The 22,298-nt window shown below is 46.9% G+C and overlaps 1 protein-coding gene across 3 annotated transcripts in view; it reads right to left on the reverse strand.

Annotated features, from left to right (window-relative positions):
* Positions 1-22,298, reverse strand: part of LOC135056213 (alpha-N-acetylgalactosaminide alpha-2,6-sialyltransferase 2-like) — a 187,731-nt gene that overhangs the window by 76,859 nt on the left and 88,574 nt on the right. For all 3 annotated transcript variants that reach the window (XM_063961098.1, XM_063961096.1, XM_063961097.1), the window contains exon 3: positions 926-1,091. In XM_063961098.1, the coding sequence (XP_063817168.1) occupies positions 926-1,091 (166 nt within the window). The remainder of the gene's footprint in view (positions 1-925; positions 1,092-22,298) is intronic.

The following is a 22,298-nucleotide window of genomic DNA, read 5'->3' on the forward strand; positions in this document are numbered from 1 at the left end:
AAAAAGGGATGCTGTCTGCCGTAATGTGTAATAAGGGGATGCTGTCTGATGTAATGTGTAAAAAGAGGTACTGGCTGCCGTAATGTGTAATAATTGGGACGCTGTCTGCCGTAATGTGTAAAAAGGGGGACGCTGTCTGCCGTAATGTGTAAAAAGGGGACGCTGTCTGCCGTAATGTGTAAAAAGGGTCTCTACCTGGTGTAGTGGCGCTACTGTGCAGCGTAATTTGAATAATGGAGACTACTGTGCATCGTAGTATGAACTGGTATTATTTTGTGGCCATGCCCCTTCCCCATGAAGCCACGCCCCATATATTTTTCACATGCCTACGGCGCGCACTTCCCCTGTCTTCCATGGGGGAGGGGGGGGCAACGTTGTTTCTTGCACACAGCGCTAAAATGCCTAGTTACGGCACTGGTAACACGTCTTAGATTGTAAACTCATTTGGGAAGAGCCCTCTTCCTTATGTTTCATGTTATTGTATGTAATTGGTTTGTGTCATGGTCGCCTAAATGTAGATTGCTTTATAAGTAATAAGTAACAATCTGAGAATACACATGGTCACTCCAAGTCAGCTGCAATTATAGTCTTTCAGAAATCAAGCTTCACAGTTGGATGGCGCCATGTGTGTTTATTTTGTAATGTTTTACATAATGGTCATGCTAGAGAATGCAGGTCTCTTTGCCTATCACCTGTCATTTTTGCTGAAAACTGGATGGCAGATGTTCCCGAACTCGGTCCTTTAAGGCACAATAATGGTCCAGGTTTAAGTATATCCATGCTTGGCCAAATACGGCTTAATTAGTACCTTGGTCAATTTGATTTAACCATCTGTGCTGAGCTCTGGATTTCTTTAAAACCTGCACTGTTAGGGTGCCTTGAGCACCATGCTTAGGGACCACTGGCATATGAACTGATAACTTACTTCTCCACGTAACACCCATCCAGCCTTGAGAACCAGCATACATCTGAAGTCTTCTGTATTCTAGCTCCTCTGCATGTTTCTTCCACTGAAAAACTGGTATTGTTTCCACAAACATCTCCTGAAATTCTTCTCTCTGGAGTATATCTCTGATGCGGTTTGGGCATTTCTATGGAGATTTAAAAACATTTTACAATCATCTGTGGAGAGTCTCTTAAAAGACAGACATAAAAATGCAGCAAGAGGTATTGCAACAAAAATGGAACCCACAGTTGATGACGTCCAGCCTTTTGCTAGCAGGTCTCAGGAGTTTACTTTCTTCATCCTGGTTTCAGGGCGAGGCTGGAACCGGACACAGCCCTGGCATTCATTTTGCACTTTTGTGTGTGTTCTCAAAGTCAAATATTTTTGTTCAGCCTGATGATGTTACAAAGGGATCCCTATTCAATGTGCTTTTCATTAATGTATTTATTGGGCCTGCTGACCCAGTACACCTATGCGATGACTGCTGCCCATAACTGTACAGTTTATACGTATAATACCAAAGCTTACATTATAATAAGGATAGTGAAAGATAGAGAGGGACATGTAAATGGTGAATGAATACAATTTTTTATATGACATAATATACCTCCTAGGCTACTATTAATTATAAGTATATTATAAGTCACAGGGGTGAATTGCTAATGATTTCAGTAGGACGTGGCCGGCCTCAGGTCTATGGGCACCCTGTGCGAGAATTTTTGGAGCCTCAGAAAGACAATAGCTGTTCATAAACTATTCAAAACTGTCCGCCTTCCCAACCTGCCGCCTCCTCCTTGAGTAAAGACTCAGGTTCTGATGTCATGCATGCGGGACGCTTTCCCTCCTTATCCAACTCTACCAATGGCTCCCATCTACATTATCGGGGGGCAGAGCTTAAATCCAGCAGAACACAGGAGTCAGGTCCTACAACTAACACAGTCAACGGTCCTGGCAGAAGTGGCCGCACGGCACCCCCTTTGGGTGGTGTCCACGTGCAAGTCAGCCCTGGGTAGGTATGACATTAGAACTCATCAATTACAAGCAATTAGAACTTAGAATTTATTCAAGTATTATTTACATGAGTTTATACATATATTATCATCACTTGTGTATTATTGTGATGTATATTGAGATTAGTCTAATTTTGCTACTCTAATTGCAGTTTGATCCCTATTTACCTTCCGTGAATCTTTTAGAGCAGGGTTGGCCAACCAGTCAAAGGCAAAGAGCCAGAAAAGATATGCGTGCGCGCAAAAATGGGTGTGTGGCCTAGTTGCCACAAAGCCACACCCCATTTGTATGCACAACTTTCGGTATGACGTTTGTAGGAGTATGACCTTGTGTCGTAACCCCGTTATTAGTCATGTTGTACAGTGCCACATACATATAATGCCCCAGTACAGTGCCACATACATATAAAACGCCAAAAAATGGGTGCATCCACAGTGCCAGATACATATATGCCCCCACAGTGCCAGATACACATATGCCCACCGCTGTTTTAGAGTATTTACAGGAGATGAGCAATGTCAGAGTTTAGCGCCACAGTGCTTGTGAATAAAAATATTGATCCTGTGAAAAATCCTGGATTATAAATTGCAGTGAATTTCTTTTTGCATTTACACTAGAACTATTAATAAATAGCCACAATAAAGGCACAGTGTAAGTCAAACTGCAATAGAGTACAGTAAGTTGCTGTGCACATTTGCTTGTGAGGCAGTGTGCAGTTTGTTTAGCTTACGGGAGAGATGTGTGCTGAGCGATCTTAACACAGACCGCTCAGCACACATCTCTCACCCCGCTCAGCACAGCGCGATGTGCTGAGCGAGGGGGAAAGCCGACGGGGGGCTGCTCACTTCACACAACGGTGAAGTGAGCGACCCGCTAGATTGAGCCTGCATGCAGGCTCAATCTATCATCGGCGATAGCGATGCGCGGGGCCGCGCATCGCTATCGCTGGAGGGCATACACACGGCAGATCCGTGCTTAAAATCTAAGCAATCTAGCAAGATTGCTTAGATTTTAAGCACGGATCTCTCCGTGTGTACCCCCCTTTAGACTCTCTTGCATGGAGCCAGAAGGCATTGATTTTTGGTATAAAGATGTGAGTGAATAACTGGATGTTTTATTGTCTTTGTTATTTTGTTGTTTTGCCTGGATGGCGCCTTCAGGTTTGCACTTCATTAATGTTCATTCATGTTCTTTATTCATTGGGTCCTTATTTAGTGCTGTTTCTTACTGAAACATTTGAGCTGTGACTTATTCACTCTGCTGCGGATCCTTTTGCCTGCTCTGATGATTCTGTTTTTTAAGTATTCTGTATTATGGGGCCTAATTCAGACCTGATCGCTAGGCTGCGTTTTTGTACAGCGGGCGATCAGGTCTAAACTGCACATGCGTATGCACCGCAGTGTTTGCCGGGAGGGTTCCTGACGTTATCATACCTCCCAACTGTCCCGATTTTCGCGGGACAGTCCCGTTTTTTGGGGACTGTCCCGCTGTCCCACCCGCGGGCCGCAGTGTCCCGCGGTGGGGGGGGGGGCAGTTGGGAGGCTCTGTCTGTCGCTGCCCTGCTTAGCAGAGCAGCGGTGAATAGACGCTGTGCGCATGCGCACAGCGTCTATTCACTGAAGTCAGAGGGAGAGGGGGCATGCCAGCGGCTCACAGAGCATGCCCCCTCAGTGACGAAAACAGGGGCGTGGCTCGCGATCGCGGGCCCTCCGTGAAGCCACACCCCCTTTTCTTAGGTCACACCCCTTTTCCGGGAGCGCGCGTGTGTCCCGCTTTAGAAGGAAGAAGTGTTGGGAGGTATGCGTTATTTCTGGTCCCGGAGAGGTTGAAGTGATCGCAGTGGCTGAGTAAGTCCTGGGCTACTCAGAAACTGCACAAAATCTGTTTTTACAGCTCTGCTTCACATGCGTTCGAACACTTGCAAAGCGAAAATACACTCCCCTATGGGCGGTGACTATGCGAACGCAGGACTGCAAAAAAACCCTAGCGCGAACAGGTCTGAATTAGCCCCTATATGTGAATGATTTTATATTTTTGTGCCTTGCCATGTCTCCCGTATATTTTGTGTATTGTGGATGTAAACTGTTAAAATTATAAATAAACACAATCAAAAGTTGTCCCCTGGTTGGAGATGAACAACATACTACCCTAAGGAGACAACACAAGATTTGGTTGGAGATATCACACCAAGAGATCCAGATGAGAAGCTCCTATCTGATAGTGATGAGCACCGGAAATTTTTCGGGTTTTGTGTTTTGGTTTTGGGTTCGGTTCCGCGGCCGTGTTTTGGGTTCGAACGCGTTTTGGCAAAACCTCACCGAATTTTTTTTGTCGGATTCGGGTGTGTTTTGGATTCGGGTGTTTTTTTCAAAAAACCCTAAAAAACAGCTTAAATCATAGAATTTGGGGGTCATTTTGATCCCAAAGTATTATTAACCTCAATAACCATAATTTCCACTCATTTTCAGTCTATTCTGAACACCTCACACCTCACAATATTATTTTTAGTCCTAAAATTTGCACCGAGGTCGCTGGATGGCTAAGCTAAGCGACCCAAGTGGCCGACACAAACACCTGGCCCATCTAGGAGTGGCACTGCAGTGTCACGCAGGATGGCCCTTCCAAAAAACACTCCCCAAACAGCACATGACGCAAAGAAAAAAAGAGGCGCAATGAGGTAGCTGTGTGAGTAAGCTAAGCGACCCTAGTGGCCGACACAAACACCTGGCCCATCTAGGAGTGGCACTGCAGTGTCACGCAGGATGGCCCTTCCAAAAAACACTCCCCAAACAGCACATGACGCAAAGAAAAATGAAAGAAAAAAGAGGTGCAAGATGGAATTGTCCTTGGGCCCTCCCACCCACCCTTATGTTGTATAAACAGGACATGCACACTTTAACCAACCCATCATTTCAGTGACAGGGTCTGCCACACGACTGTGACTGAAATGACGGGTTGGTTTGGACCCCCACCAAAAAAGAAGCAATTAATCTCTCCTTGCACAAACTGGCTCTACAGAGGCAAGATGTCCACCTCATCATCATCCTCCGATATATCACCGTGTACATCCCCCTCCTCACAGATTATCAATTCGTCCCCACTGGAATCCACCATCTCAGCTCCCTGTGTACTTTGTAGAGGCAATTGCTGCTGGTGAATGTCTCCACGGAGGAATTGATTATAATTCATTTTAATGAACATCATCTTCTCCACATTTTCTGGATGTAACCTCGTACGCCGATTGCTGACAAGGTGAGCGGCGGCACTAAACACTCTTTCGGAGTACACACTTGTGGGAGGGCAACTTAGGTAGAATAAAGCCAGTTTGTGCAAGGGCCTCCAAATTGCCTCTTTTTCCTGCCAGTATAAGTACGGACTGTCTGACGTGCCTACTTGGATGCGGTCACTCATATAATCCTCCACCATTCTTTCAATGGGGAGAGAATCATATGCAGTGACAGTAGACGACATGTCCGTAATCGTTGTCAGGTCCTTCAGTCCGGACCAGATGTCAGCATCAGCAGTCGCTCCAGACTGCCCTGCATCACCGCCAGCGGGTGGGCTCGGAATTCTGAGCCTTTTCCTCGCACCCCCAGTTGCGGGAGAATGTGAAGGAGGAGATGTTGACAGGTCGCGTTCCGCTTGACTTGACAATTTTGTCACCAGCAGTTCTTTGAACCCCAGCAGACTTGTGTCTGCCGGAAAGAGAGATCCAAGGTAGGTTTTAAATCTAGGATCGAGCACGGTGGCCAAAATGTAGTGCTCTGATTTCAACAGATTGACCACCCGTGAATCCTTGTTAAGCGAATTAAGGGCTCCATCCACAAGTCCCACATGCCTAGCGGAATCGCTCTGTGTTAGCTCCTCCTTCAATGTCTCCAGCTTCTTCTGCAAAAGCCTGATGAGGGGAATGACCTGACTCAGGCTGGCAGTGTCTGAACTGACTTCACGTGTGGCAAGTTCAAAAGGTTGCAGAACCTTGCACAACGTTGAAATCATTCTCCACTGTGCTTGAGACAGGTGCATTCCACCTCCTATATCGTGCTCAGTTGTATAGGCTTGAATGGCCTTTTGCTGCTCCTCCAACCTCTGAAGCATATAGAGGGTTGAATTCCACCTCGTTACCACTTCTTGCTTCAGATGATGGCAGGGCAGGTTCAGGCGTTTTTGGTGGTGCTCCAGTCTTCTGTACGTGGTGCCTGTACGCCGAAAGTGTCCCGCAATTCTTCTGGCCACCGACAGCATCTCTTGCACGCCCCTCTCGTTTTTTAAATAATTCTGCACCACCAAATTCAAGGTATGTGCAAAATATGGGACGTGCTGGAATTTGCCCAGATTTAATGCACACACAATATTGCTGGCGTTGTCCGATGCCACAAATCCACAGGAGAGTCCAATTAGGGTAAGCCATTCTGCGATGATCTTCCTCAGTTGCCGTAAGAGGTTTTTAGCTGTGTGCGTATTCTGGAAAGCGGTGATACAAAGCGTAGCCTGCCTAGGAAAGAGTTGGCGTTTGCGAGATGCTGCTACTGGTGCCGCCGCTGCTGTTCTTGCGGCGGGAGTCCATACATCTACCCAGTGGGCTGTCACAGTCATATAGTCCTGAGCCTGCCCTGCTCTACTTGTCCACATGTCCGTGGTTAAGTGGACATTGGGTACAACTGCATTTTTTAGGACACTGGTGAGTCTTTTTCTGAGGTCTGTGTACATTTTCGGTATCGCCTGCCTAGAGAAATGGAACCTAGATGGTATTTGGTACCGGGGACACAGTACCTCCAACAAGTCTCTAGTTGCCTCTGCAGTAATGATGGATACCGGAACCACGTTTCTCACCGCCCAGGATGCCAAGGCCTCAGTTATCCGCTTTGCAGCAGGATGACTGCTGTGATATTTCATCTTCCTCGCAAAGGACTGTTGGACAGTCAATTGCTTGGTGGAAGTAGTAAAAGTGGTCTTATGAGTACGACTTCCCCTCTGGGATGACCATCGACTCCCAGCAGCAACAACAGCAGCGCCAGCAGCAGTAGGCGTTACACGCAAGGATGCATCGGAGGAATCCCAGGCAGGAGAGGAATCGTCAGAATTGCCAGTGACATGGCCTGCAGGACTATTGGCATTCCTGGGGAAGGAGGAAATTGACACTGAGGGAGTTGGTGGGGTGGTTTGCGTGAGCTTGGTTACAAGAGGAAGGGATTTACTGGTCAGTGGACTGCTTCCGTTGTCGCCCAAAGTTTTTGAACTTGTCACTGACTTATGATGAATGCGCTGCAGGTGACGTATAAGGGAGGATGTTCCGAGGTGGTTAACGTCCTTACCCCTACTTATTACAGCTTGACAAAGGCAACACACGGCTTGACAAATGTTGTCCGCATTTCTGTTGAAATACTTCCACACCGAAGAGCTGATTTTTTTGGTATTTTCACCAGGCATGTCAATGGCCCTATTCCTCCCACGGACAACAGGTGTCTCCCCGGGTGCCTGACTTAAACAAACCACCTCACCATCAGAATCCTCCTGGTCAATTTCCTCCCCAGCGCCAGCAACACCCATATCCTCCTCATCCTGGTGTACTTCAACACTGACATCTTCAATCTGACTATCAGGAACTGGACTGCGGGTGCTCCTTCCAGCACTTGCAGGGGGCGTGCAAATGGTGGAAGGCGCATGCTCTTCACGTCCAGTGTTGGGAAGGTCAGGCATCGCAAACGACACAATTGGACTCTCCTTGTGGATTTGTGATTTCGAAGAACGCACAGTTCTTTGCTGTGCTTTTGCCAGCTTGAGTCTTTTCATTTTTCTAGCGAGAGGCTGAGTGCTTCCATCCTCATGTGAAGCTGAACCACTAGCCATGAACATAGGCCAGGGCCTCAGCCGTTCCTTGCCACTCCGTGTGGTAAATGGCATATTGGCAAGTTTACGCTTCTCCGACGACAATTTTATTTTAGATTTTTGAGTCCTTTTTTTACTGATATTTGGTGTTTTGGATTTTACATGCTCTGTACTATGACATTGAGCATCGGCCTTGGCAGACGAAGTTGCTGGCATTTCATCGTCTCGGCCATGACTAGTGGCAGCAGCTTCAGCACGAGGTGGAAGTCGATCTTGATCTTTCCCTATTTTTGGAACCTCAACATTTTTGTTCTCCATATTTTAATAGGCACAACTAAAAGGCACCTCAGGTAAACAATGGAGATGGATGGATACTAGTATACTTATGGATGGACGAGCGACTGCCGACACAGAGGTAGCTACAGCCGTGGACTACCGTACTGCGTCTGCTGCTAATATAGACTGGATGATAATGATATAAAAAATATATATATATATCACTACTGCAGCCGGACAGGTATATATTATATAATGACGGACCTGCTGGACACTGTCAGCTCAGCACTGCAGACTCCTAAAGTAAGCTACTAGTATCAAGAAGATAGAAAAAAAAAAACACCACGGGTAGGTGGTATACAATTATGGATGGACGAGCGACTGCCGACACAGAGGTAGCTACAGCCGTGGACTACCGTACTGCGTCTGCTGCTAATATAGACTGGATGATAATGATATAAAAAATATATATATATATATCACTACTGCAGCCGGACAGGTATATATTATATAATGACGGACCTGCTGGACACTGTCAGCTCAGCACTGCAGACTCCTAAAGTAAGCTACTAGTATCAAGAAGATAGAAAAAAAAAAACACCACGGGTAGGTGGTATACAATTATGGATGGACGAGCGACTGCCGACACAGAGGTAGCTACAGCCGTGGACTACCGTACTGCGTCTGCTGCTAATATAGACTGGATGATAATGATATAAAAAATATATATATATCACTACTGCAGCCGGACAGGTATATATTATATAATGACGGACCTGCTGGACACTGCCAGCTCAGCACTGCAGACTCCTAACGTAAGCTACTAGTATCAAGAAGATAGAAAAAAAAAAAAAACACCACGGGTAGGTGGTATACAATTATGGATGGACGAGCGACTGCCGACACAGAGGTAGCTATAGCCGTGGACTGCCGTACTGCGTCTGCTGCTAATATAGACTGGATGATAATGAGATATAAAATATATATATATCACTACTGCAGCCGGACAGGTATATATTATATAATGACGGACCTGCTGGACACTGTCAGCTCAGCACTGCAGACTCCTAAAGTAAGCTACTAGTAGTATCAAGAAGATAGAAAAAAAAAAAACACCACAGGTAGGTGGTATACAATTATGGATGGACGAGCGACTGCCGACACAGAGGTAGCTACAGCCGTGGACTACCGTACTGCGTCTGCTGCTAATATAGACTGGATGATAATGAGATATAAAATATATATATATCACTACTGCAGCCGGACAGGTATATATTATATAATGACGGACCTGCTGGACACTGGCAGCTCAGCACTGCAGACTCCTAAAGTAAGCTACTAGTATCAAGAAGATAGAAAAAAAAAAACCACCACGGGTAGGTGGTATACAATTATGGATGGACAAGCGACTGCCGACACAGAGGTAGCTACAGCCGTGGACTACCGTACTGCGTCTGCTGCTAATATAGACTGGATGATAATGATATAAATAATATATATATATCACTACTGCAGCCGGACAGGTATATATTATATAATGACGGACCTGCTGGACACTGTCAGCTCAGCACTGCAGACTCCTAAAGTAAGCTACTAGTATCAAGAAGATAGAAAAAAAAACCACCACGGGTAGGTGGTATACAATTATGGATGGACGAGCGACTGCCGACACAGAGGTAGCTACAGCCGTGGACTACCGTACTGCGTCTGCTGCAGTGCTAATATAGACTGGATGATAATGATATAAAAAATATATATATATCACTACTGCAGCCGGACAGGTATATATTATATAATGACGGACCTGCTGGACACTGTCAGCAGAATGCGTTTATAGAATAAAAACACCACACGACGAGTGTTTAACTTTTTCAGGCAGACAATCACAATATACTGGTGGTCAGTGGTCACTGGTCAGTCACACTGGCAGTGGCACTCTGGCAGCAAAAGTGTGCACTGTTAAAATATGTACTCCTGCTATAACTGCTCCCCAGTCTCCCCCACAATTAAGCTGTGTGAGCAGTGAGCACTCAGCACAGTCAGATATACAGTATTACATAGATGATGCAGCACACTGAGGGCACACTGAGGCTGAGCACAGATATGGTATGTGACTGTGTCACACTGTGTATCGTTTTTTTTCAGGCAGAGAACGGATTAATTAAACTGGTGGTCACTGGTCACACTATCAGCAAGTAGTACTCCTAATATGCTCCCCAAAATTAGTAAATCAAGTGTCTCTACTACTCTCTAGTCTACTCTAAACAGAGAGGACGCCAGCCACGTCCTCTCCCTATCAATCTCAATGCACGTGTGAAAATGGCGGCGACGCGCGGCTCCTTATATAGAATCCGAGTCTCGCGATAGAATCCGAGCCTCGCGAGAATCTGACAGCGGGATGATGACGTTCGGGCGCGCTCGGGTTAACCGAGCAAGGCGGGAAGATCTGAGTCTGCCTCGGACCCGTGTAAAAAGCGTGAAGTTCGGGGGGGTTCGGTTTCCGAGAAACCGAACCCGCTCATCACTACTATCTGACACATCTACAGGCATACCAGGGCCTGGAAAAGGCAAGGCTTGCAGGTTAGGGAATGAGGTCTTTACATTATTTCAAAGGTTGTTGTCAAAAGGTCGATAATAACAATGCATACTTGCCGACTTCTGCCAGGTCGGCTCAGCAGGGGGGGGCGCGCCAGAGGCGGAACGGCGCTATTACCGCATTATACAGCAGGGGGCGTGTCTATGAATCGCCCCACAACAAGAATCGCGCCATCACCTGTCTGGACCGCCCACTTTACTCGCTAAGTGGGCAGCCGGCCTGGGGGGGACCCCTGAATCAGAAGAGTTGCCTGCTCTTCCGGGGTGCCGGGAGGATCACCCGATTTTCGGGTGCCTCCCGGCCATTTCGGGAGAGTAGGCAAGTATATAACAATGTCGATATTCATATCGACATTACAATGTCAACAGCTATGACGCTGATGTCACCTTGGTTAAAATGGATATTAGTCATGTGAATAGATAGTTTAGATCTCATAGCTATGAATGAGTAGGGAAGAAAGCTTACCATATGTTTGTGGATGTACAGTAGTTATTCCCAGTATATAAAATATTATAACTAAGCAAAGAATAAAATAAAAGCAACTGTAATACAGGGCACTGTAGATTGTACTGAGTGTATGTTGGTAACTCAGTCTCTACATAATGATGGATGAGATTTTAAAATAGGAACAAATTATTAATCATAAGCAGGATGTGATCACAAATTGGAAATCACTGAGATTTCATTGAAAAGTGAGGTGATAATTCTGGGAGATTTCAATATGCCTTCTATAGATAGGACCCTCCAAACTACTAGATAATTCAGAAGTCGGAACATCCTGTACTGCATGTGTGCAACGTCTCTGGAGCTGTTAGGGAATTAACTAAATATTGCATTTACTTGTGTGCAATGGGGATGCAGATTAGAGTCTTGGGAACTCTTTTTAAATTGTTAAAAAAAAAAAATTACCCTCTACAAATGTGTTTTTCCTAATTCTTTTCAAAGTAGAAATCCAACATTGAAATGAACATTTCCTTCTTAAAACTATGTTATTATTAGTCACAGAGAAATATGTAAAACAGTCACAAGACGCAATCTGTTGATTGTAGCTTGTGATTTGTCCCCCACTTACACTCCAGTTTTCTGACTGGTCTGTAATATTTTAATTATTAATAGTGAAGCTGTAAGAGGTCTGTTTATAAAAGGGAAAATATGCTTTTCCCTTCTTTATAAATGCCTACAGGATGCAATGGCTATCACCCCTCTCCCCCCATTCAAAAATTCAAAATAGGGACAGTGCACCCCAAAGTTGCACACAAAAAATAAAGTGGCGTGGCTTCATGGGGAAGGGGCGCGGCCACAGAATAGTACCAATCCACATTACACCTCACACTATTGTCCTTCAGTCACATTACACCACACAGTAGTATCCCTTATACACATTATGCCATGTTATGTTAGAGCCCCTTACACATATTACGCCAGGTAGTGCCTCTTATACGTATTATACCAGGTAGCCCCTTATACACCTTGCATCAGGTAGAGCCCCTTATACACACTGCACCAGGTTGAGCCTCTTATACACATTTCACCAGGTAGCCCCTCATACACATTGCACCAGGTAGCTTCTTATACACATTGAACTAGGTGGAGCATCTTATACACATTGCACCAGGCAGAGTCTCTTATACCCACTGCACCAGGTAGAGCCTCTTATACACACTGCACAAGGTAGTTCTTTATCCACATTGCACCAGGTAGAGCCTCTTAAATACACTGTGCCAGGTTGCCCCTTGTACACTTTGCACCAGGTAGAGCCTCTCTCTCTCTCTCTCTCTCTCTCTCTCTCTCTATATATATATATATATATATATATATTAGTGATGAGCGGGTTCGGTTTCCGAGAAACCGAACCCACCCGAGCTTTACCTTTTTTTACACGGGTCCGAGCAGACTCGGATCCTTCCGCCTTGCTCGGCTAACCCGAGCGCGCCCGAACGTCATCATCCCGCTGTCGGATTCTCGCGAGATTCGGATTCTATAAGCAGCCGCGCGTCGCCACCATTTTCACACGTGCATTGAGATTGATAGGGAGAGGACGTGGCTGGCGTCCTCTCCGTTTATACGAGACACTACAGTTGATCTGATTGCTTTGCTTGTTTATTTTACTATTGTGGGGAGGATTGGGGAGCAGCTGTTAGGAGGAGTACAGTGCAGAGTTTTGCTGATAGTGACCACCAGTTTTTTATCCGTTCTCTTCTCTGCCTGAAAAAAACGCTCCATACCATATCTGTGCTCAGTGTGCTGCATGATATATCTGTGCTGAGTGCTCACACTGCTTAATTGTGGGGACTGGGGAGCAGCTATAGCAGGAGTACAGTGCAGAGTTTTGCTGACAGTGACCACCAGTATACGTTTGTCTGCCTGAAAAACGCTCCTGTGGCTTTTTTTTTATACTAGTAGTTTTTAACAGTTTGCTGACAGTGTCCACCAGGTCCATTATACTGTATATAGCAGTACGGTAGGCCACTGCTGTACCTACCTCTGTGTCGTCACTCGTCATCCATAAAGTATACTATCCATCCATCTACATTGTATACCTGTGGTGGCTTTTTTTTTTTATACTAGTAGTTTAGCAGTCTGCTGACAGTGTCCACCAGGTCCATTATACTGTATATAGCAGTACGGTAGGCCACTGCTGTACCTACCTCTGTGTCGTCACTCGTCATCCATAAAGTATACTATCCATCCATCTACATTGTATACCTGTGGTGGCTTTTTTTTTTATACTAGTAGTTTAGCAGTCTGCTGACAGTGTCCACCAGGTCCATTATACTGTATATAGCAGTACGGTAGGCCACTGCTGTACCTACCTCTGTGTCGTCACTCGACATCCATAAAGTATACTATCCATCCATCTACATTGTATACCTGTGGTGGCTTTTTTTTTTTATACTAGTAGTTTAGCAGTCTGCTGACAGTGTCCACCAGGTCCATTATACTGTATATAGCAGTACGGTAGGCCACTGCTGTACCTACCTCTGTGTCGTCACTCGTCATCCATAAAGTATACTATCCATCCATCTACATTGTATACATGTGGTGGCTTTTTTTTTTATACTAGTAGTTTAGCAGTCTGCTGACAGTGTCCACCAGGTCCATTATACTGTATATAGCAGTACGGTAGGCCACTGCTGTACCTACCTCTGTGTCGTCACTCGTCATCCATAAAGTATACTATCCATCCATCTACATTGTATACCTGTGGTGGCTTTTTTTTTTATACTAGTAGTTTAGCAGTCTGCTGACAGTGTCCACCAGGTCCATTATACTGTATATAGCAGTACGGTAGGCCACTGCTGTACCTACCTCTGTGTCGTCACTCGTCATCCATAAAGTATACTATCCATCCATCTACATTGTATACATGTGGTGGCTTTTTTTTTTTATACTAGTAGTTTAGCAGTCTGCTGACAGTGTCCACCAGGTCCATTATACTGTATATAGCAGTACGGTAGGCCACTGCTGTACCTACCTCTGTGTCGTCACTCGTCATCCATAAAGTATACTATCCATCCATCTACATTGTATACATGTGGTGGCTTTTTTTTTTTATACTAGTAGTTTAGCAGTCTGCTGACAGTGTCCACCAGGTCCATTATACTGTATATAGCAGTACGGTAGGCCACTGCTGTACCTACCTCTGTGTCGTCACTCGTCATCCATAAAGTATACTATCCATCCATCTACATTGTATACCTGTTGTGGCTTTTTTTTAATACTAGTAGTTTAGCAGTCTGCTGACAGTGTCCACCAGGTCCATTATACTGTATATAGCAGTACGGTAGGCCACTGCTGTACCTACCTCTGTGTCGTCACTCGTCATCCATAAAGTATACTATCCATCCATCTACATTGTATACCTGTGGTGGCTTTTTTTTTTATACTAGTAGTTTAGCAGTCTGCTGACAGTGTCTACCAGGTCCATTATACTGTATATAGCAGTACGGTAGGCCACTGCTGTACCTACCTCTGTGTCATCACTCGTCATCCATAAAGTATACTATCCATCCATCTACATTGTATACCTGTGGTGCCTTTTAGTTGTGCGCATTAAAATATGGGGAACAAAAATGTGGAGGTTAAAAAAATAGGGAAAGATCAAGATCCACTTCCACCTCGTGCTGAAGCTGCTGCCACTAGTCATGGCCAAGACGATGAAATGCCATCAACGTCGTCTGCCAAGGCCGATGCCCAATGTCATAGTACAGAGCATGTAAAATCCAAAACACAAAAGATCAGTAAAATGCCTCAAAAATCTAAATTAAAAGCGTCTGAGGAGAAGCGTAAACTTGCCAATATGCCATTTACGACACGGAGTGGCAAGGAACGGCTGAGGCCCTAGCCTATGTTCATGGCTAGTGGTTCAGCTTCACATGAGGATGGAAGCACTCATCCTCTCGCTAGAAAAAAGAAAAGACTTAAGCTGGCAAAAGCACAGCAAAGAACTGTGCGTTCTTCGAAATCACAAATCCCCAAGGAGAGTCCAATTGTGTCGGTTGCGATGCCTGACCTTCCCAACACTGGACGGGAAGAGCTTGCGCCTTCCACCATTTGCACGCCCCCTGCAAGTGCTGGAAGGAGCACCCGCAGTCCAGTTCCTGATAGTCAAATTGACGATGTCAGTGTTGAAGTACACCAGGATGAGGATATGGGTGTTGTTGGCGCTGGGGAGGAAATTGACAAGGAGGATTCTGATGGTGAGGTGGTTTGTTTAAGTCAGGCACCCGGGGAGACACCTGTTGTCCGTGGGAGGAATATGGCCCTTGACATGCCTGGTCAAAATACAAAAAAAATCAGCTCTTCGGTGTGGAATTATTTCAACACAAATGCGGACAACAGGTGTCAAGCCGTGTGTTGCCTTTGTCAAGCTGTAATAAGTAGGGGTAAGGACGTTAACCACCTCGGAACATCCTCCCTTATACGTCACCTGCAGCGCATTCATCATAAGTCAGTGACAAGTTCAAAAACTTTGGGTGACAGCGGAAGCAGTCCACTGACCACTAAATCCCTTCCTCTTGTAACCAAGCTCCTGCAAACCACACCACCAACTCCCTCAGTGTCAATTTCCTCCTTACCCAGGAAAGCCAATAGTCCTGCAGGCCATGTCACTGGCAAGTCTGACGAGTCCTCTCCTGCCTGGGATTCCTCCGATGCATCCTTGAGTGTAACGCCTACTGCTGCTGGCGCTGCTGTTGTTGCTGCTGGGAGTCGATCGTCATCCCAGAGGGGAAGTCGGAAGACCACTTGTACTACTTCCAGTAAGCAATTGACTGTCCAACAGTCCTTTGCGAGGAAGATGAAATATCACAGCAGTCATCCTGCTGCAAAGCGGATAACTGAGGCCTTGGCAGCCTGGGCGGTGAGAAACGTGGTTCCGGTATCCATCGTTAATTCAGAGCCAACTAGAGACTTGATTGAGGTACTGTGTCCCCGGTACCAAATACCATCTAGGTTCCATTTCTCTAGGCAGGCGATACCGAAAATGTACACAGACCTCAGAAAAAGACTCACCAGTGTCCTAAAAAATGCAGTTGTACCCAATGTCCACTTAACCACGGACATGTGGACAAGTGGAGCAGGGCAGACTCAGGACTATATGACTGTGACAGCCCACTGGGTAGATGTATTGCCTCCCGCAGCAAGAACAGCAGCGGCGGCACCAGTAGCAGCATCTCGCAAATGCCAACTCGTTCCTAGGCAGGCTACGCTTTGTATCACCGCTTTCCAGAATACGCACACAGCTGAAAACCTCTTACGGCAACTGAGGAAGATCATCGCAGAATGGCTTACCCCAATTGGACTCTCCTGGGGATTTGTGACATCGGACAACGCCAGCAATATTGTGCGTGCATTAAATATGGGCAAATTCCAGCACGTCCCATGTTTTGCACATACCTTGAATTTGGTGGTGCAGAATTATTTAAAAAACGACAGGGGCGTGCAAGAGATGCTGTCGGTGGCCCGAAGAATTGCGGGCCACTTTCGGCGTTCAGGCACCGCGTACAGAAGACTGGAGCACCACCAAAAATACCTGAACCTGCCCTGCCATCATCTGAAGCAAGAGGTGGTAACGAGGTGGAATTCAACCCTCTATATGCTTCAGAGGATGGAGGAGCAGCAAAAGGCCATTCAAGCCTATACATCTGGCCACGATATAGGCAAAGGAGGTGGGATGCACCTGTCTCAAGCGCAGTGGAGAATGATTTCAACGTTGTGCAAGGTTCTGCAACCCTTTGAACTTGCCACACGTGAAGTCAGTTCAGATACTGCCAGCCTGAGTCAGGTCATTCCCCTCATCAGGCTTTTGCAGAAGAAGCTGGAGACATTGAAGGAGGAGCTAAAACAGAGCGATTCCGCTAGGCATGTGGGACTTGTGGATGGAGCCCTTCATTCGCTTAACCAGGATTCACGGGTGGTCAATCTGTTGAAATCAGAGCACTACATTTTGGCCACCGTGCTCGATCCTAGATTTAAAACCTACGTTGTATCTCTCTTTCCTGCAGACACAAGTCTGCAGGGGTTCAAAGACCTGCTGGTGAGAAAATTGTCAAGTCAAGCGGAACGTGACCCGTCAACAGCTCCTCCTTCACATTTTCCCGCAACTGGGGGTGCGAGGAAAAGGCTACGAATTCCGAGCCCACCCGCTGGCGATGATGCAGGGCAGTCTGGAGCGAGTGCTGACATCTGGTACGGACTGAAGGACCTGCCAACGATTACTGACATGTCGTCTACTGTCACTGCATATGATTCTCTCACCATTGAAAGAATGGTGGAGGATTATATGAGTGACCGCATCCAAGTAGGCACGTCAGACAGTCCGTACGTATACTAGAGATGTGCACTTGAAATTTTTTGGGTTTTGTGTTTTGGTTTTGGGTTCGGTTCCGCGGCCGTGTTTTGGGTTCGACCGCGTTTTGGCAAAACCTCACCGAATTTTTTTTGTCGGATTCGGGTGTGTTTTGGATTCGTGTGTTTTTTTCAAAAAACACTAAAAAACAGCTTAAATCATAGAATTTGGGGGTCATTTTGATCCCAAAGTATTATTAACCTCAAAAACCATAATTTCCACTCATTTTCAGTCTATTCTGAATACCTCACACCTCACAATATTATTTTTAGTCCTAAAATTTGCACCGAGGTCGCTGGATGACTAAGCTAAGCGACCCTAGTGGCCGACACAAACACCTGGCCCATCTAGGAGTGGCACTGCAGTGTCACGCAGGATGTCCCTTCCAAAAAACACTCCCCAAACAGCACATGACGCAAAGAAGAAAAAAAGAGGCGCAATGAGGTAGCTGTGTGAGTAAGCTAAGCGACCCTAGTGGCCGACACAAACACCTGGCCCATCTAGGAGTGGCACTGCAGTGTCACGCAGGATGTCCCTTCCAAAAAACACTCCCCAAACAGCACATGACGCAAAGAAGAAAAAAAGAGGCGCAATGAGGTAGCTGTGTGAGTAAGCTAAGCGACCCTAGTGGCCGACACAAACACCTGGCCCATCTAGGAGTGGCACTGCAGTGTCACGCAGGATGTCCCTTCCAAAAAACCCTCCCCAAACAGCACATGACGCAAAGAAAAAAAGAGGCGCAATGAGGTAGCTGTGTGAGTAAGATAAGCGACCCTAGTGGCCGACACAAACACCGGGCCCATCTAGGAGTGGCACTGCAGTGTCTCACGCAGGATGTCCCTTCCAAAAAACCCTCCCCAAACAGCACATGACGCAAAGAAAAAAAGAGGCGCAATGAGGTAGCTGTGTGAGTAAGATAAGCGACCCTAGTGGCCGACACAAACACCTGGCCCATCTAGGAGTGGCACTGCAGTGTCACGCAGGATGTCCCTTCCAAAAAACCCTCCCCAAACAGCACATGACGCAAAGAAAAAAAGAGGCGCAATGAGGTAGCTGTGTGAGTAAGCTAAGCGACCCTAGTGGCCGACACAAACACCGGGCCCATCTAGGAGTGGCACTGCAGTGTCACGCAGGATGTCCCTTCCAAAAAACCCTCCCCAAACAGCACATGACGCAAAGAAAAAAAGAGGCGCAATGAGGTAGCTGTGTGACTAAGCTAAGCGACCCTAGTGGCCGACACAAACACCGGGCCCATCTAGGAGTGGCACTGCAGTGTCACGCAGGATGGCCCTTCCAAAAAACACTCCCCAAACAGCACATGACGCAAAGAAGAAAAAAAGAGGCGCAATGAGGTAGCTGTGTGAGTAAGCTAAGCGACCCTAGTGGCCGACACAAACACCGGGCCCATCTAGGAGTGGCACTGCAGTGTCACGCAGGATGGCCCTTCCAAAAAACACTCCCCAAACAGCACATGACGCAAAGAAGAAAAAAAGAGGCGCAATGAGGTAGCTGTGTGAGTAAGCTAAGCGACTCTAGTGGCCGACACAAACACCTGGCCCATCTAGGAGTGGCACTGCAGTGTCACGCAGGATGTCCCTTCCAAAAAACCCTCCCCAAACAGCACATGACGCAAAGAAAAAAAGAGGCGCAATGAGGTAGCTGTGTGAGTAAGCTAAGCGACCCTAGTGGCCGACACAAACACCTGGCCCATCTAGGAGTGGCACTGCAGTGTCACGCAGGATGTCCCTTCCAAAAAACCCTCCCCAAACAGCACATGACGCAAAGAAAAAAAGAGGCGCAATGAGGTAGCTGTGTGAGTAAGCTAAGCGACCCTAGTGGCCGACACAAACACCGGGCCCATCTAGGAGTGGCACTGCAGTGTCACGCAGGATGGCCCTTCCAAAAAACACTCCCCAAACAGCACATGACGCAAATAAAAATGAAAGAAAAAAGAGGTGCAAGATGGAATTGTCCTTGGGCCCTCCCACCCACCCTTATGTTGTATAAACAGGACATGCACACTTTAACCAACCCATCATTTCAGTGACAGGGTCTGCCACACGACTGTGACTGAAATGACGGGTTGGTTTGGACCCCCACCTAAAAAGAAGCAATTAATCTCTCCTTGCACAAACTGGCTCTACAGAGGCAAGATGTCCACCTCATCATCATCCTCCGATATATCACCGTGTACATCCCCCTCCTCACAGATTATCAATTCGTCCCCACTGGAATCCACCATCTCAGCTCCCTGTGTACTTTGTGGAGGCAATTGCTGCTGGTCAATGTCTCCACGGAGGAATTGATTATAATTCATTTTAATGAACATCATCTTCTCCACATTTTCTGGATGTAACCTCGTACGCCGATTGCTGACAAGGTGAGCGGCGGCACTAAACACTCTTTCGGAGTACACACTTGTGGGAGGGCAACTTAGGTAGAATAAAGCCAGTTTGTGTAAGGGCCTCCAAATTGCCTCTTTTTCCTGCCAGTATAAGTACGGACTGTGTGACGTGCCTACTTGGATGCGGTCACTCATATAATCCTCCACCATTCTTTCAATGGTGAGAGAATCATATGCAGTGACAGTAGACGACATGTCCGTAATCGTTGTCAGGTCCTTCAGTCCGGACCAGATGTCAGCATCAGCAGTCGCTCCAGACTGCCCTGCATCACCGCCAGCGGGTGGGCTCGGAATTCTGAGCCTTTTCCTCGCACCGCCAGTTGCGGGAGAATGTGAAGGAGGAGATGTTGACAGGTCGCGTTCCGCTTGACTTAACAATTTTCTCACCAGCAGGTCTTTGAACCCCAGCAGACTTGTGTCTGCCGGAAAGAGAGATCCAAGGTAGGCTTTAAATCTAGGATCGAGCATGGTGGCCAAAATGTAGTGCTCTGATTTCAACAGATTGACCACCCGTGAATCCTTGTTAAGCGAATTAAGGGCTCCATCCACAAGTCCCACATGCCTAGCGGATTCGCTCTGTGTTAGCTCCTCCTTCAATGTCTCCAGCTTCTTCTGCAAAAGCCTGATGAGGGGAATGACCTGACTCAGGCTGGCAGTGTCTGAACTGACTTCACGTGTGGCAAGTTCAAAGGGCATCAGAACCTTGCACAACGTTGAAATCATTCTCCACTGCGCTTGAGACAGGTGCATTCCACCTCCTATATCGTGCTGAATTGTATAGGCTTGAATGGCCTTTTGCTGCTCCTCCAACCTCTGAAGCATATAGAGGGTTGAATTCCACCTCGTTACCACTTCTTGCTTCAGATGATGGCAGGGCAGGTTCAGTTGTTTTTGGTGGTGCTCCAGTCTTCTGTACGTGGTGCCTGTACGCCGAAAGTGTCCCGCAATTCTTCTGGCCACCGACAGCATCTCTTGCACACCCCTGTCGTTTTTTAAAAAATTCTGCACCACCAAATTCAAGGTATGTGCAAAACATGGGACGTGCTGGAATTTGCCCATATTTAATGCACACACAATATTGCTGGCGTTGTCCGATGCCACAAATCCACAGGAGAGTCCAATTGGGGTAAGCCATTCCGCGATGATCTTCCTCAGTTGCCGTAAGAGGTTTTCAGCTGTGTGCGTATTCTGGAAAGCGGTGATACAAAGCGTAGCCTGCCTAGGAACGAGTTGGTGTTTGCGAGATGCTGCTACTGGTGCCGCCGCTGCTGTTCTTGCGGCGGGAGTCCATACATCTACCCAGTGGGCTGTCACAGTCATATAGTCCTGACCCTGCCCTGCTCCACTTGTCCACATGTCCGTGGTTAAGTGGACATTGGGTACAACTGCATTTTTTAGGACACTGGTGAGTCTTTTTCTGACGTCCGTGTACATTCTCGGTATCGCCTGCCTAGAGAAGTGGAACCTAGATGGTATTTGGTAACGGGGGCACACTGCCTCAATAAATTGTCTAGTTCCCTGTGAACTAATGGCGGATACCGGACGCACGTCTAACACCAACATAGTTGTCAAGGCCTCAGTTATCCGCTTTGCAGCAGGATGACTGCTGTGATATTTCATCTTCCTCGCAAAGGACTGTTGGACAGTCAATTGCTTACTGGAAGTAGTACAAGTGGTCTTCCGACTTCCCCTCTGGGATGACGATCGACTCCCAGCAGCAACAACAGCAGCGCCAGCAGCAGTAGGCATTACACTCAAGGATGCATCGGAGGAATCCCAGGCAGGAGAGGACTCGTCAGAATTGCCAGTGACATGGCCTGCAGGACTATTGGCATTCCTGGGTAAGGAGGAAATTGACACTGAGGGAGTTGGTGGGGTGGTTTGCGTGAGCTTGGTTACAAGAGGAAGGGATTTACTGGTCAGTGGACTGCTTCCGCTGTCACCCAAAGTTTTTGAACTTGTCACTGACTTATTATGAATGCGCTGCAGGTGACGTATAAGGGAGGATGTTCCGAGGTGGTTAACGTCCTTACCCCTACTTATTACAGCTTGACAAAGGCAACACACGGCTTGACACCTGTTGTCCGCATTTCTGTTGAAATACTTCCACACCGAAGAGCTGATTTTTTTGGTATTTTCAGCAGGCATGTCAAGGGCCATATTCCTCCCACGGACAACAGGTGTCTCCCCGGGTGCCTGACTTAAACAAACCACCTCACCATCAGAATCCTCCTGGTCAATTTCCTCCCCAGCGCCAGCAACACCCATATCCTCCTCATCCTGGTGTACTTCAACACTGACATCTTCAATCTGACTATCAGGAACTGGACTGCGGGTGCTCCTTCCAGCACTTGCAGGGGGCGTGCAAATGGTGGAAGGCGCATGC

The sequence above is a fragment of the Pseudophryne corroboree genome, chromosome 3, assembly GCF_028390025.1.
Source record: "Pseudophryne corroboree isolate aPseCor3 chromosome 3, aPseCor3.hap2, whole genome shotgun sequence".
NCBI classification, from domain to species: domain Eukaryota; kingdom Metazoa; phylum Chordata; class Amphibia; order Anura; family Myobatrachidae; genus Pseudophryne; species Pseudophryne corroboree.